General features: G+C 41.3%; 1 protein-coding gene across 1 annotated transcript in view; it reads left to right on the top strand.

The window, feature by feature from the left end:
- The window catches only part of RYR3 (ryanodine receptor 3), a 546,114-nt gene that overhangs the window by 377,367 nt on the left and 151,803 nt on the right, over positions 1–16,944 (top strand). The window contains 2 exon segments of the mRNA XM_070468944.1: positions 3,047–3,149; positions 3,958–4,095. Of these exon segments, the coding sequence (XP_070325045.1) occupies positions 3,047–3,149; positions 3,958–4,095 (241 nt within the window).

Here is a 16,944-nt window from a genome sequence, read left to right as displayed (position 1 = left end):
GCACCTGTCTCTTTCAGATCTGGTTTCCTCAGTGTGTATGCCCAGAAGTGGGATTGCTGGGTCATATGGCAGTTCTATTTCCAGTTTTTTAAGGAATCTCCACACTGTTCTCCATAGTGGCTTTACTAGTTTGCATTCCCACCAACAGTGTAAGAGGGTTCCCTTTTCTCCACACCCTCTCCAGCATTTATTGCTTGTAGACTTTTGGATAGCAGCTATTCTGACTGGTGTGTAATGGTACCTCATTATGGTTTTGATTTGCATTTCTCTGATAATGAGTGATGTTGAGCATCTTTTCATATGTTTGTTGGCCATCTGTATGTCTTCTTTGGAGAAATGTCTGTTTAGATCTTTGGCCCATTTTTTGATTGGGTCATTTATTTTTCTGGAATTGAGCTTCAGGAGTTGCTTGTATATTTTTGAGATTAATTTTTGTTGCTTCGTTTGCTATTATCATCTCCCATTCTGAAGGCTGTCTTTTCACCTTGCTTATAGTTTCCTTCGTTGTACAAAAGCTTTTAATTTTAATTAGGTCCCATTTGTTTATTTGTGCTTTTATTTCCAATATTCTGGGAGGTGGGTCATAGAGGATCTTGCTGTGATTTATGTTGGAGAGTGTTTTGCCTATGTTCTCCTCTAGGAGTTTTATAGTTTCTGGCCTTACATTTAGATCTTTAATCCATTTTGAGTTTATTTTTGTGTATGGTGTTAGAAAGTGTTCTAGTTTCATTCTTTTACAAGTGGTTGACCAGTTTTCCCAGCACCACTTGTTAAAGAGGTTGTCTTTTTTCCATTGTATATTCTTGCCTCCTTTGTCAAAGATAAGGTGTCCATAGGTACATGGATTTATCTCTGGGCTTTCTATTCTGTTCCATTGATCTATATTTCTGTCTTTGTGCCAAGACCATACTGTCTTTATGACTGTGGCTTTGTAGTAGAGCCTGAAGTCAGGCAGGTTGATTCCTCCAGTTCCATTCTTCTTTCTCAGGATTGCTTTGTCTATTCAAGGTTTTTTGTATTTCCATACAAACTGTGAAATTATTTGTTCTAGTTCTGTGAAAAATACCGTTGGTAGCTCGATAGGGATTGCATTGAATCTATAGATTGCTTTGGGTAGTATAGTCATTTTCACAATATTGATTCTTCCAATCCATGAACACGGTATATTTCTCCATCTATGTGTATCCTTGTTGATTTCTTTCATCAGTGTTTTATAGTTTTCTATATATAAGTCTTTTGTTTCTTTAGGTAGATATACTCCTAAGTATTTTGTTCTTTTTGTTGCAATGGTGAATGGTATTGTTTCCTTAATTTCTCTTTCTGTTTTCTCATTGTTAGTGTATAGGAATGCAAGGAATTTCTGTGTGTTAATTTTATATCCTGCAACTTTACTATATTCATTGATTAGCTCTAGTAATTTTCTGGTAGAGTCTTTAGGGTTTTCTATGTAGAGGATCATGTCATCTGCAAACAGTAAGAGTTTTACTTCTTCTTTTCCCATCTGGATTCCTTTTATTTCTTTTTCTGATCTGATTGCTGTGGCCAAAGCTTCCAAAACTATGTTGAATAGTAGTGGTGAGAGTGGGCACCCTTGCCTTGTTCCTGACTTTAGGGGAAATACTTTCAATTTTTCACCATTGAGGATAATGTTTGTTGTAGGTTTGTCATATATAGCATTTATTATGTTGAGGTATGTTCCTTCTATTCCTGCTTTCTGGAGAGTTTTTATCATAAAAGGATGTTGAATTTTGTCAAAGGCTTTTTCTGCATCTATTGAGATAATCATATGGTTTTTATCTTTCAATTTGTTAATGCGGTGTATTACATTTATTGATTTGCATTCTTAAAGGCAGGGATTAGAGCCATAGTCACCATAATGGTTATTCCAGAGAAGGAGGGCAGAGACAGTATTTTGGTGATGTAAAGCAATATTGCTAGAATGTTTTCTTTTCCTTTTTTTGCTTTTGTAGTGGTGTTCCCTGCCCCTGCCAGTTGTTGAGGTTTGGTTAACACAGAACATTGTATAGCTTAAGGTGTATGACCATAATCACTTGATAATCTGTCTATGTTGTGAAAGGATCATCACAGTAATTTTAGTCAACACCTATCACCTCACATAGTTATGAATTATTTTTGTTATGATGAAAACTTTTAAGATCTATTCTCACAGAGGGGGAAGGAGAAAACCGGACAAACTGAGAAAGTTGCACTACTACCTGTAAACTAGATAAGGATGAGATGGTCAGATGGCATCACTGACTCAATGGGCATGAGTGTGAGCAAACTCCAAGAGGTCGTAAAGGACAGGGAAGCCTGGCGTGCTGCAGTCCGTGGGGTCACAGTCAGACACGCCCTAACAACTGAACAGCAAGGAATCAGAGTGAGAGAAAAACTTTGTGCTGAGTATATTTTGTACTTATTTTTTAACTATGTGTATGTTGCCTAATTAAATTAATAAGAACTAATAGGAAAAAATAAAATAGATAGCTAGTGGGAAGCTGCTGTGTAACATACGGAGCTCAGCTCAGTGCCCTGTGATGACCTAGAGGTGTGGGATGGGGGTGGGGGTGAGGAGGGAGGAAGGCTCAAGAGAGGGGGGACATATGTGTACTTACGGCTGATTCTTCTTGTACAGCAGAAACCAGCACAACATTGTAAAGTAATTATACTCCAATTAAAAATTTAGAAAAGAGCTACTGTCTTAGCAGTTTTCATGCACAGTGTTATTACATTATAGCCCCAGACTTACTCATCTCATAACTGGAAGTTTGTGCACTTTTAAAAAATTTTTATTTTTAATTTTTTTATTGAAGTATGGTTGATTTACAGTGTTTCAGAACTTTGAACATTTACAGTGTTTCACAGCAAAGTGATTCAGTTATAAAAAGCTATTTTTAAATGTTGGCTGTCTTTGCACACACACCAAAAAAAAAAAAAAATCGAGTTAAATAAAGTTTTCAAAGAATGTTAGGTATCTAAGGTTGGATCTGAGTTCTTTAGACAAGGCATTAAGAACCAACTAGCCATTCTTTTTCATCCCTCCAAGATCAACATGCTTCTTAACTTTCAACTGGGGGAGAACTGCCCATGCCCAGAAGAGATCCGGGAAGAGCTATACGACTTCCACGAGGACCTTCTCCTTCACTGCGGTGAGCTTCCAGATAAAAGCTTTATCCAAGACAAGGCCGTTCACGGTTCCTTGGTTAGAAGTTCATGGGGGGTTGTAAAGTTAGTTTCTATTAAAATTATAATGCTAATTGTCCAAGAAATGACTCTTTCCAAACTATTTGGATCAGAAAAGATATAGGACATCATCCTGGAATAATACATGACTGAAACTCCTGTCTACAAGAAATGTTGCTGAGATCTAAGAGAGGGGGCTGGGTCTCTGAAGAAAGAAAGAAAGAAAAGAATAGATCTTTATATAAACCTCACCCAATTTATCTCAAGTTAGATAGCTGGGACACTCTTCCCAGTTGAACCAAGATTCTGATCACCTTTGCTTTTTAGCTTCTGCAATGATATGAGTATGACCATGTCTGCTCTTAAGGATTCTGAACCAGCCATTTCTACCTTGATATGTATCTGCTGGTTTTAAGTGGCCATCAGCAATTGTGCTGCTTGGACATGAGTAGATTGAGAGCGATATGGATAAGAGATGACTTTTTCATTTGAAGTAACAGGTTGTTAACTGTTTCTAGATACTCTGGAGCCCATTTGGGGTATGGGTTAGAAAAAATTAAGTCTTGAGATTGAAATTACTTTATGTTTTTGTATACAAGAAATTATCATTTAAAAATCTTGCCAAAAGACATGATGTAGATAAATATTTATAGGAAGCTCCAATAGTATATTTAGAAAGTTCCAATGGATGGAAAGCAGTGTTTCTATGTTCTTTCAGTTATCTGGTGGCTTTGTGTACTGTTTGAGTTGTCCCTCTTTCTGTGGCTTGCTCAGGGGTTCCCCTGGAAGAAGAGGAAGTGGAGGAAGAAGATACCTCTTGGACTGGAAAATTCTGTGCATTGGTGCAGAGAATCAAAGGCCCTCCCAAGCCAGAGAAGGAGCAACCAACAGAGGAAGAGGAGAGGTGCCCTAGTAAGTTCCCATGGCTGTCGATCATGGTGCTCCCAACCCAGGACTCTTCTAAGGTGTAGTTAAAGTGAAAGTGTTAGTCACTCAGTCGTGTCCACCCTTTTGCGACCCCATGGACTGTAGCCTGCCACGGGATTCTCCAGGCAAGAATACTGGAGTGGCTTGCCATTCCCTTCTTCAGGGGTCTTCCTGACCCAGGGATCAAACTGGGGTCTCCTGAATTGCAGGGAGATTCTTTACTGTCTGAGCCACCAGGAAAGCCCCTAATTGAGGTAATGAACTTCCTAAACATATATTGTGGGGTGGAGAAGGGCTGCTTGGCTTCCAGGAAGCATCTGGGCATTCTGTTACAATTGGTGCTCTTAATGCTCTGTATTTGGGGCTCTGCTTTCCTTCTGTCTTAAGGAGCTTACTTTCAGAGTTTTTTGAAAGGAATAGATTACTTGGTGGGTCTGCTTTTGTCTGTCTACGTTTAAATGCCTGATACCCGTACACAGATTTCTGTTTTTCTTTCTTTTATGTTTTCATAGTCTTCCTCTTGTAACCCTCATTATTTTTGTCGTTTTTGTTTGTGGTTCCTTTGCATTGAAAGTCACCCCATACTGTCTGAGCTACCAGGGAAACCCCTTGGCAATCAAAGGGAATAGGTTGTGGGGTTTGGAGCAGGGGAGTTTGTTTTCATTTCGGGGCTATGATTTTCTTAATACAACACCCTAGAGGACTTGGACCTTCTTTTAACTTTTCTGAACCTTGTTCAAATCATTTCTCTAATTCTTATAGTACAGATAATTCCTACCATTGAAACCATTTCCAGGTTGAAACAAGATCATTGTTTGTAGTGCAAGACAGTTTACTATCCATAAACTATTTATACTTCAAGAGGAAGATTGTCTCCATATTATAATCAGTCTGCTCCATACTATGAAATTATGCAAATATTTCACTTGTCTAAAGAAGAGGGAATTTTCCAGGTTTAATGTAATTGCCTTTTATCTTACTCCCTGTTCCTATCCATCTTAGAACATGCTTTCAAATTATAGACTAGAGCAATAGACTGTCAAGATATGATCAGTTTTTCTGAAAACACTACTTTGGGGTTCATACATCTTATTGCCCTTTCTATTGACCTTCCATCTTTGTCAGACTATCTCTGAAGGGGAAAAAATGTCCCCATTTATCAGCAGAAGTGTTGAAGCCTCAGAAGAGTGTCAGGGGTACTTGGCAGCAGTTGCACTGGCAACCCTTGATCGGTCCTATTTCTCACCATGGGGGAGGGGAGGTCTTTGGTGAGAACATGCCAGCATGATTCAAAGGTTCAGAAAAGTGAGTTTAGAGTTCTTTTGTGGTTACTGCCAAAGCAGAACTAAAAATAGACTGAACTGACCCACATTACCTGCAGAGTCTGTTTTTAAAATGGATGCTTCTTTCTAAGACAATATGTCACAACCAGGGGTCCTCCAAGCAACCACTTCATGTTAGGTAAGTAGAGTCAGATTAGCCCACCTGATTCTGAAGTCCCCCTAACTCTAAGAATGGTTTTCTTTTTTTTTTTTTTCTTCCATTTATTTTTATTAGTTGGAGGCTAATTACTTTACAACATTGCAGTGGTTTTTGTCATACATTGAAATGAATTAGCCATGGATTTACATGTATTCCCCATCCCGGTCCCCCCTCCCACCTCCCTCTCCACCCCATCCCTCTGGGTCTTCCCAGTGCACCAGGCCCAAGCACTTGTCTCATGCACCCAACCTGGGCTGGTGATCTGTTTCACCCTAGATATACATGTTTCGATGCTGTTCTCTTGAAACATCCCGCCCTCGCCTTCTCCCACAGAGTCCACAAGTCTGTTCTATACATCTGAGTCTCTTTTTCTTTTTTTGCATATAAGGTTATCGTTACCATCTTTCTAAATTCCATATATATGTGTTAGTATACTGTAATGGTCTTTATCTTTCTGGCTTACTTCGCTCTGTATAATGGGTTCCAGTTTCACCCATCTCATTAGAACTGATTCAAATGAATTCTTTTTGATGGCTGAGTAATATTCCATTATGGTTTTCAAGCTCCAACGACTACAGTGTTTAGCATTTGCTACCCCGGGGTTCAGGCAGAAAGATTATGTTGTGTCTGGTCTGGCAGGACATGCAGAGCCACCTGAAAGGGCACTCCAGCGTGAGACTCCATGGTTCATCCCACACTTCTTCCCTTCCACAAGCAGAATTATGACAGGTTCAGACTTTGTATCATAAGTCTCCTATCCTGCAGTCCCAGAAACAGAATAGAAGGTGGCCAAGCACTTCTGGTTGTCAGCATATGGGTTCCCTGCCAGGTGTTCCAGGGACACAAAGCTCCTCACTCAGGGCCGACTTTTTAAGAGAAAATCTTGGAGATGGTTTTACTGCCGTACTCCCCCCAAGATTGTTTTTCACGTGATTGAATGGAAATGATGGTTCTGAATACATACCCAGTTGCCATAAATGATTCCAATCCTTTAAAATACTGGTAACGTCGCCCATGTTTTTGCTTATGATTTCTCTTACCCTTGGATTTGATAAAATATTAAAAGTTTAGATGATGAAAATAGCATGCTATGGTGAACTGACAATTTCCAAAATACTTCATATGTGTTAGTTTACTGGTATTAGTTTTTGTCACTCTTCCATTGTGTAGTTGATGAACATAAGACTCAGAAGAGCTAAAGGATACTTATTCTTTCCACCGGTACCTGGTTCTACAAGAATTTCCACTGAGTCATGTGAGTGTATGGAAAAAACCACCACAATATTGTAAAGTAATTAGCCTCCAATTAAAATTTTAAAAAAAGAATTTCCGAGTGACTTGATGTCAACAGCCCAAGGTAACCAAGATAAGTAAAGCTATGACTTGATTGAGGTTTTCTGACTCTGATTCCACATTCTTTCCATCATCCCATGAAGCTTGCCATAGAATTTATCAGCATATATATTAATATGTTGAGCCCCCAACCTACATATTGCATAGAGAATGCCTTCTTGAAACCATCATCCTTTTATCTTGCTTATTGTACCTGTGAGGTAACTCATTCCTGTGACTCACTATTATGTGTAGGAATCTGAACCCAACAGAGGTCAGAATTTTAACATCAAAAAATTGACACAGCCAAAGATCTGGACTCAGGGTGTTCAGGGTAGGTGGTGCAATTTCTCCTCTGTGAGCAATTGGTGTTGGCCAGATAACCTGCAGGGGAACCTCAACATTTAGGAAAGAGGAAGAACAGTGTCCTGAAACCCGTAAGAATCCTGCTAGCTGGTTCAGTGTTAAAGGGATTTGCCCAAAGTAATTCTAACACATATAGAAGTTGCTACAATCCTATCAAAAAATTATATGATAATGAAGAGGTTAAGAAGCATAGTATCAGTCCACCATACCAAGTAACTTTTTTTTTTAATATCCCAACCCACCAAGTTGTCCAGAAAATCTTTTGCCTGTTAGTTGGGAGGCCAGTGCTGCTCAGAAACACACTACAATTTAAGTAGAGTTTCCTTGAATTTAAATTTGTAACCACTGAATTTTCCCTCCAGAAAAGCCAACCAGCTCTTTCTGCTAACTTCTAAAATTAAAAAAAATAAAAGTCACTTGTCACTTCACAGCTCAACGTCGGTGCCTTCCTGACCTCTGTCCTTCCCTGAGTGCTTTCCCCTTGGCAGGTTTTCACACCATCTTCTCTCTGCAAAGAAAGCTGCTGCCTGTATCAGCCCTCACCCAGTCACTAAATAACCTGAGGCCCGAGCCCCAGATTCTCCCCCGCCTACATGCTGCAGCCTGTCCTCATACTGAGGAGGGAAAACAGTCCACTGTTCACCCCCAAAATAAATCCTGGGCCCCAACACAGTACACACAAAGCAAGATAATTTAGCAGTAGGTTCGGGCAGTGTTTCTAAGCCCCCTTAGATTCTCTCCAATCAGCTTCTCCCTGAGACGTACACACACAGATACATCCTCCAGGAAGTCTTCTTTTCCACCTCATGGCCATCTCCCTGCCCCTACCACATTGTCACAAAATTTCCAACAGGGCATGTGTCATCCAGGGCATAACACACGTTTCTAACATTGCCATGTGTCTAACAGGGCAATGTTGGGAAAGTCACGCCACCTTAGGCAAAGTATTTTTTACTGGGACTTAATACAGAGATCACATCTTACTCGTTTCTACATTCACCTCATCAGGACGAATCTTTTCGACCTCTAATGCGTGCTAATCATTTGAGACTCACAAAGATGAAGAAAATGTGGCCCTTACAGACAAAGGAGGAAATGGGCGTGGACAGCCAAACTCCATATAGCATGTGGTCGGGTGTGCCATAAAAGTACAGATAAGGGACAGCAGGTGGCCAAAGGAGGGGAGTGAAAACTCAATAAAGATTATAAATTGGTAGATGTAAGAGGGAAAAGTATTTTTCATGAAAGGAGCTACTTCAACAAAGCCCAGAGGCTAAAAAACAAAAATCATATTCCAAGAGTGGCAGTGAATTGAGACTGGCTGAATTGTAAAAGGAATAGAATGAAGAAGTGTAGGCAAGGCAGGGTGTGTTAGAGCGGTGTGTCTTGAAAACTCCAGTGATTCACAGTCTCAGAGTGTGACATGTTACTGTTACCATGTATTTTATACCACCTGCACTTACAGCTGCCAGGAGGGAGGGGCTGACATTTACATGGTATACACACTGTGTCCTGAGTGCTGTCCTGGCACTTCTTTGACTATTACCTCATTTAATTCTCACAACAAAAATACGCAGTCAACAATGTTATTCCTATTTTACAATTGAGGAAACTGATGTAAAGACAGGTTAAATAACTTTCCAGAGTCACATGGGGGTGGCGTAAAAATTCAAATCTTTGTTTATGCCACAGCAAACAACCAGATATAGTGGCAGCCAGGTCCCTGTTTTGTACGCTAGGCAGCTAAGCCTGAGAGGAGCAAAGTAATGTGGACAGGGTTCTTGCAACAAGTGAGAAAGAGGCCAAGATGAGACTCACGCTCCATATCCAGGGCCCCCGATCTTTGAGAACTGTGCAGGGATACTGTGGGGCTGGGGGGAGAGGGCAGGGGAGGCTGGAGAAGCTCGGAGATCAAGGATGCATGGCCAGGAGCTTGCCTCAGCATCAGTTTATTCCCCACACCAAATAGACCTAGACACTAAAATAAAAGCAATTTGATTACCTTCCCAACAGGGTAAAGAGACCTCAGGTCCCTGAGTCTTTTGCTGTTCCATCTGTGTCCCACCCAGGGTTTTCAGGGGTTTCCCTCCCTAGCACATCAGCAAACATCATCTGTTCTCTCTGTGCTCTCCTCCCCATTGTCATCATCGCTCATTGAATCGCCTGAATGTTTTCGAGAAAGTGATTATGAGGCTGGTTGACTGATTTCAAAAACAACAGGCTAATTATCTCCATATGATGGATGAGACCCCAGGAGGCTGCAGAGATGGGCTGGCAGAGTGCAGTCTCATGGATGCTTTGTGAGGCTGCCTCTGATGGGAAGGAATATCCGACCAGCTGGAGAAATGGTCCTGGGGGTGACGCAGTTGCTTCACAAGTGGGGAGGCTCTAGCCAAGGTAGAAAACCACTGAGAAAGGGAAGTGGATTTAGCAGAAATAGTCAACCACCAGGAGACTATCCACGCACGACCAGCCCTGAGAGCCAAGGTCAAGAGCAGCCAGACCAGGGGGACTGGCCGTTTTGTGGGGTCCAATTATGCAGAGAGGGGGGAGGCTCATCTCTTGTACAGCCCTCACTCCCACGCTGCCTCAGGCTATAGACCATCTATAGACAGGAACCTTGATTTGTTTATTAAATTGTAATGCTTCTTTGCCTAAATAAAAAGGAAAGCGAGGATTAGTCTAAAAACAGCCATCAGTGTTGGGGAAACTGTTCCTTCCACATCTGTCTTTTCTGTTCTTACCTGATAATCTGGAGAGTTAAGTGATGATTCAGGTACCACATTTAGCCCAGAGTCAGACTCACAAGATGTTCTTAGCAAATATTGGCTACTACTGTTGTGATGAGAAATAGAGTGTTCTATCTAGCAAGCTGCCTGAACTTTTACCCTTATTTCCCAGACAGGGAAGCCAAAAGAGAAGGAAACAAGTGTGCATGTCTAAAAATTAAGTGCAGAGCTGAGATGAAGGAGAGCTGGGTGCTTTCTTAGATGTTCAGCTGCTTGCGTGGAGCCCGGGGGAGCGGAGGAGTTGCACATCGCGTGCCTCTGGGGTCTGACCGCCAGTGCCTGTTCATTGGGCCCTGATGACACAACATGAACAGAGCTGTTCTTTCTCGTCAATGGGGAACAATGTCCAGTTGTCTTTGCAGGCTTTGCCTTTCAGGTTTTCAGAGCCTTGCAGCCTTGCTCTCAGTGATCTCTCTAGAATCCTTGTTTTGAAATGAGACGAAAGTGTTACTGAGTGCACAGCCCAAGCCAGAGAGGCACCAGGAGAGCTCAGAGAAACTGTTGTTTAGTTATTAAGTTTTGTCTCTTTTGAGATCCCATGGACTGTAGGTTCCACTGTTCATGGGATTTCCCAGGCAGGAATACTGCGGTGGGTTGCCATTTCCTTCTCCAGGGGATCTTCCTGACCCAGAGATCAAACCTGCATCTCCTGCAATGGCAGGCAGATTCTTTACTGATGAGCCACCTGGGAAGTTCCAGAGATATTAGCATGATGAATTTTCCGGATCTCCTTGGAATGTACGGATTTAGCTTTCTCCCTGACCTTCTCTGCTAAGAAGTTGTAGGTATCTGGCCACTTTATAACACAGACCAGACTTTCAGCCCAGAGGAAGTTCTGGAGCATGGAGCACAGAGGGCATGACACTCTCCCTGTAAATCTTCCCAACTAAATCTAGTGGGTGTTATTGTGCCATCTGACCCCGACGCAGGAAGGGCTCTCTCTCCACCAGCAATCAGGACAGTCATCAGGCCATCAGGTCGCCACAGTTCATCTTCTCCATGTAAGTGATTAGCAATGTGCGGTGATGCTTTGATAATGGCCACTTCTTCACCAGGGTCAGTAACCACTGGCATTTAAAGATTTTATTTCCTCAGTCTCAGATTTTACTGTTAGCAAGTACAAGCTGGGTAACATCGTGATAAGGCTGGTTGGCATTAAAATTCAGTGGTAAAATTCTCAGTGCTTATCAGTTTAACCCAATGAAGACATAGGTGTTCATTTCACTATTTTAATAAATGAGGACAACCCTTTCAAGAATTCAGTGGGTCAGATAGACACAGAATTGTAGAATATTAAGCCACAAGTGACTTGACTTCACACAAGTGAACAGAACCTCAGAGAGATGAAGCATCTTGACCAAGGTCACACAGGCAGAGCAGGAACAAAGTAGCCAGCACTCCTGTCACTAGACGACACACTCATTCATTTTCTTAAACATGAATTTTATATCGTTCACTTCATTTTATTGGTGAAGAATCTGAGCCTCTGGGAAAGTGACTAATCCGCCCGGCTCAGAGTCAGTTAGAAAAAGAGCTAAAGCTTTATAATTTTCAGGATTTATTTCTGAATCCATTTTGGAGTTTATGAAGAGAGCATCTAAGCAGTATAATATAAATTTAAAGCATTAATAAAGATAACTATTTTTCTGAATTTTATGAAGCTATTGAGAGTAAGCGGCACTAAGACGGTAACACAGATGGGTTTAGATTCCAGCAGGCAAGGTTTGAATCCCAGCTCTGTCATTTACTGCTTATGATATTAAGCAGATTTCTGAAACCTTTCTGTTTTAGTTTTCTTGTCTGTAAAAAGAGAATAATAATAATTCCTATCTCACAGGGTAGGAGAAGGGAATATGAGAATTCAGTAAATTCAGAATTCAGTACCAGTATGTTCTGGTACTTAGAAGTTGGTATACCTTTCAGCTCCTGAAGTGAATATAAAAGGTATAGTTCATACATAAGAACTTCACTTCCATGTTTATCATTTCAGGTGCTTTCAGTAAAAAAAAAGAACAGAAAACCCAATTCAGATAGAGTAGCTGATAAAGGAATTTTATGACGGGTGTATCTGGAGGTGATGGCCCCAAGTCCCTCTGTTGAATTAATTCCTTGGCTCTGCTCACCTCCACAGCCAACATGGTGACTGCATTTCTGGGCCTCATCCATGAACAGCAGTGCTCAAGGGAATGGTGATAAAGTTTCTTCTACTGTGGTATTCAAGGCAAGAATCCTGAGATCACTTTTGGCTGGAGAACTTGATCAGGGGTCAACTGTTGAGCCAATGAATGTGACCTAGAAAATAACATGTGCTAGTGACTTAGTCAACAGAGCCATCTTTGAAGTAGGGTTGGGCCCTTTCACAGAGGAACTTGGCCATGAGGTAGAGAGTCAGATATGTGTACAAAAACAGGGTTCTGTTAAAAAGGAAGAAGGGTCAAATAGATGCTGACTCAGCAGTCAGGAATACTCCATAGGCCATGGTCATCACCTACAGCATCTTCCGTTTATTCAGTGGGTAGTGTTGAGGTGTATGCAGTTCTGCCCTTGATGTTCAGAAAGGGAATAGAGGCCAAAAAGCTGTGTTACAGAACTAGAGAAGGTGCTGTCTGTAATGTGTATACGATATCTAATGGGCCACAGTGGTTCTGTGGTAAGTACTTTCTGCGTTTAATGTCATTCACGTTTGACACAAGCCCTGGGGCCAGATCCAGACAGTCTTCGCTTGTGTCAGCAACGCTGTTGTTTATTTACTCCAGTTGCCTCAGCAAAAACTTCGAAAACTAGCTCTCTCTCAGGTTGCATGTCTGTAGTGCTTGCTCACTGAAATGCTCCAGTCTGATTTAGACCTTCAGAAAAGGAGTCAAATATCCTCAACCCAGGACTTTCTGTCCATGAGACTATGTCAGTTTCCTCCCACAAATTTGGGGGCTTAAGGGCTTGCCTTGTGGCTCAGCTGGTAAAGAATTTGCCTGCAGTGCAGGAGACCTGGGTTCGATCCCTGGGTTGGGAAGATCCCCTGGAGAAGGGAAAGGCTACCCACTCCAGTATTCTGGCCTGGAGAATTCCATGGACTGTATACTCCATGGGGTCACAAAGAGTCAGACGTGACTGAGCGACTTTCACTTTCACTTCTGGTGGCTTAAAACAGCACAAATTCACCACCACCCAGCTCTAGAGGTCATAAGTTTAAAATGAGTTAGTAGCATTACAGTTCTTCTGGGGAGAATCCATTTCTTGCCTTTCCCAACTTTGAAAGGCTGCCTGTATTTTTGACTAGAGGCCCTCCAGCAGAGGTACCAGTCCAACCTCTTCTTCTGTCATCACAGGTCCTTCTCTGACTCCTAACCCTCCTGCCTCCCTCTTACAAGGACCCTAGTGATTACATTGAGCCCACCCAGATAACCTAGGATAGTCTTCCCATCTCAAGATCCTTAATGTAATGACATCTACAAAGCATCTTTGACATGTCAGGCAACATAGTCACAAGTTCTGAGAATTCAGAGCTGAACATCTTGGCGATGGGGTGGAGGGGCCTTATTCAGCCTACCACAGGGAGGAAGAAAGCAGAGGTCAAAATAAATACACTTATTCTTTCTACTTGAAATTGATCCTACCACCTGTTATGCTTCCAGAGCATTTACAGCATACCACAAGCTGACTTTTAATCACCTAGAATTTAAAAATAAGTCTATGTAACTTAGAGGCCCATAATTATTTTCTTTTCCCATTGTAAGTGTGAGCATTATAAATTGCTTTCTAAGTTTAAACTAAATACAGTGCAGTTTTGTTGGCTCCCTCTCCACAAAGTAATCAGAATACTTTTTCTTCCAAACTGACCCAGATTTAGAAGCACAGTCAAAGAAATGTCATACCAGCCTAGGCTTGGGAATCTGTAAGATGTTGGGATTTGCTTTGCCAGTGGCCAACATCTGCTCTTTGATATTAAGCATGCACCTCATTGCTTGATGGCCAGTTAGACTGTGGTCTAAATTTAGGGATGAAAAGATTCTTTCCAGACCTCGAAGCCTAAAAATTTAGACCTGTACCTTGAGAATAAAGGACCTTTTTCTTATTATAGTTGGCACTGCAAAGCTGGTAATTTGACCATTTAGAAAAGAGTTATACCAAGGATGATGGGTGATTCCCTAGAGAATTTTCTTGCAAGTTTCACAGAATAATGGACTTGAGATTCTGAGGTTCAATAGCTAGTTATAAAGTGACAAGTGGAAGGAAATAAGTAACCTACCAGTAAATACTGGGCTCCCAAACTAATATATTAAACCTAGGTCTGATTCGAAGACACTCTAATCCTTTCTTCTTATATGGCATATCTGACTAGTTGAGAAATCGAGTAGTGAAGTAGCTGTTTTTCCTTTAGACTATCTTTTGGTCGTCAAATCTCCCTAAACAATACAGTGCCTTAGAAATATTTCCACTCTGAGTTAACCTGAGCAATCATTTAAAATGTGGCTTCTAGATCGTATACTTGATATAATTGCCTGAATGTGACTATCCCTAATTACACTAATTACAACAATGGAGTGTGAGTCAGAAAGTTAATAATTTCATAAACGAAGCCATTTATAATCATCAAGGAAACCACGCGTATACATCTAGCTTCCCAAAGGCATTCTGCTTCATAGGAGCTGATTTTATTTCCCATCAGAAAAACAAGAGCTTGGTTCCATATCTTTGTTTCTTTTTCCTTTTTGAAAAAAAGCACTATAGCTTTTTTAAAACCCCATGAGCTGAACCATCCAGTGCACTTGACAAGGCCTTCTTGGAACAGGTAAATTAGTGGATAAAAATCCTACGATTCTAACCAAGACTGTGGAAGCAACTTCATCACATGGTGGGGAGGTCCTAAGTGGAGCAGTTGGATGTCTGGGCACATGTGGGAGACAGTAAGAGGGGACCAAACATGAAAGCAAATGGCAGATTGACCACTTCGCTTCACTTTTATGTTTTGCCTAGAGCCTCACCCTCTTCAGGAGGTGTGTTTCGTTTCTCTCTCTCTCTCTCTTTTTTTTGTAGTTTTAACAATTTTATCTTCAATTGATTAACAATGTTATGTTAGTTTCAAGTGTACAGAAAAATTATTCAGTCATACATACACAAGTATCTATTCTTTTCAGACTCTTATCCCATGGAAGTTTTTACAGAATATTGAGCAGAGTTCCCTGAGCTATACAGTAGGTGTTTGTTTATCTGTTTTAAATATAGCAGTGTATATACTTGTCAATCCCAAACAGGCTATCCCTTCCCTAACCCTTCCCCTCTGGTAACCCTAAGCTCATTCTCTAAGTACAGAAACAGACTCACAGACTTAGAGATGTTTTTCTTATGAACACCAAAGTGTTCTCAGTCATGAAAGGGCAGCATTTCCAAAGATGAACTTAGAAAAACAGCAGAAATGAAATCAGTATTTAGTTGCATCTGTCTCTTCTTAAGAAGGAGATTCAAGTATTCTTGAGAATCTTCTCCATTTGCTTTTTTAAAAAAAATCTTCCAAAATTGTCAGCACTCTCCCACTGATACCAGAACAACAACAAAAATAAGCATTTACTACATGAACTACTTGTAATAAATTATCTTTTGAAAGGAAATGGCATTGCAAACCATAGGAATGTGTTTTCTCTCAGATCATTTCATATCTTCCTTGGAAGATATATTCATGATAGAATTTTTTCCTCCTTACTTCTTTAGTCTCCATGCAATATGGACCTACAGCTTCCCCTGTGGCTCAGTGGTAAAGAATCCACCTGCCAAGCAGGAAAGGCAGGTTCAATCCCTGGGTCAGGAAGATCATCTGGAGAAAGGAATGGCTCCCCATTCCAGTATTCTTGCCTGGGAAATCCCATGGATAGAAGAGCCTGTCGGGCTATAGACCCTGGGGTCACAAGAGTCAGACAGGATTTAGTGACAAAACAGCAGCAGCAATATGGACTTATTCTAGAAATATAAAGAACTTCAGATGAAGGACTCATCCTTAAGGGAAAAAGTAAGAGAGGAAGATCTGATCATTTCTCTCCTCTGATTTCTTTTGGGCATGTGTATTATAACAGAAGCTGTACCTTCTTATAAATGGCTTCGTTTCTAAATGTCCTGGGCAAATACAGTTTTACCCATTATTTTGCACTTTATTTACATATTTAGTTTTCCTGGCTAGACTGCTGTGGGTAGTAACTGCATCTTGACATAGTTTCATATAGAGTACTTTATTCAGTATTGGGCATGTAACAGAAAATGTCATTCATTTGATAAGCTAACTTAGGGGGGCCATAACTGGAGGTGATTCACCTACTAAGATGAGGACAGGCAGAAATGGATGAGTGAGGTGTGTCCTGCGGCCTGGATACACATGGCCTCCAGAGCAAACCCTTCTAGAGCAGACCACCCTGGTTTCAGGTGTTACTGGCAATAAAGTCTTTGCGGAAGGATCAGCAAATGTCAGGGGCAGAAAATTAGTGCTTCCCTCTGCAGCCTGCAGGCCTCCTCTTCTCTGTGCCTCACTGTAACTGGCTACAGAGCAACGCAGAGCAGGCTGCGGAAGGCCTGGCTGCCGTGGTATCAAAGATACCTGGCTCCATCCTTGCTCCCAGTGTGACTCATCTTCACCCCAAATGAAGGAGGGAAGCGTAGGGCCCTTCAGGCTGGTGGGGAGCCCTTTGGTAATGAATGAATAATGGCCGGACCCCTTGCTGACTGCCAGGATTCAATTTTCAAAATAATGATTCTTTTATCTTCACTTTATTTCTCCATGTATGCTCATTTAATTTACCTCTCATCCAGAAACAGAGAAAGCTTGCTAAGGCACAGTTTTCAAGGTTCTGGTCTCAGCCACTTGATTAGAATCACAATCTAA

Source organism: Odocoileus virginianus, chromosome 6, assembly GCF_023699985.2.
Source record: "Odocoileus virginianus isolate 20LAN1187 ecotype Illinois chromosome 6, Ovbor_1.2, whole genome shotgun sequence".
Lineage (NCBI taxonomy): Eukaryota > Metazoa > Chordata > Mammalia > Artiodactyla > Cervidae > Odocoileus > Odocoileus virginianus.
Note: the sequence above shows the minus strand (reverse complement) of the source record. Positions and strands in the feature narration are given on the sequence as shown.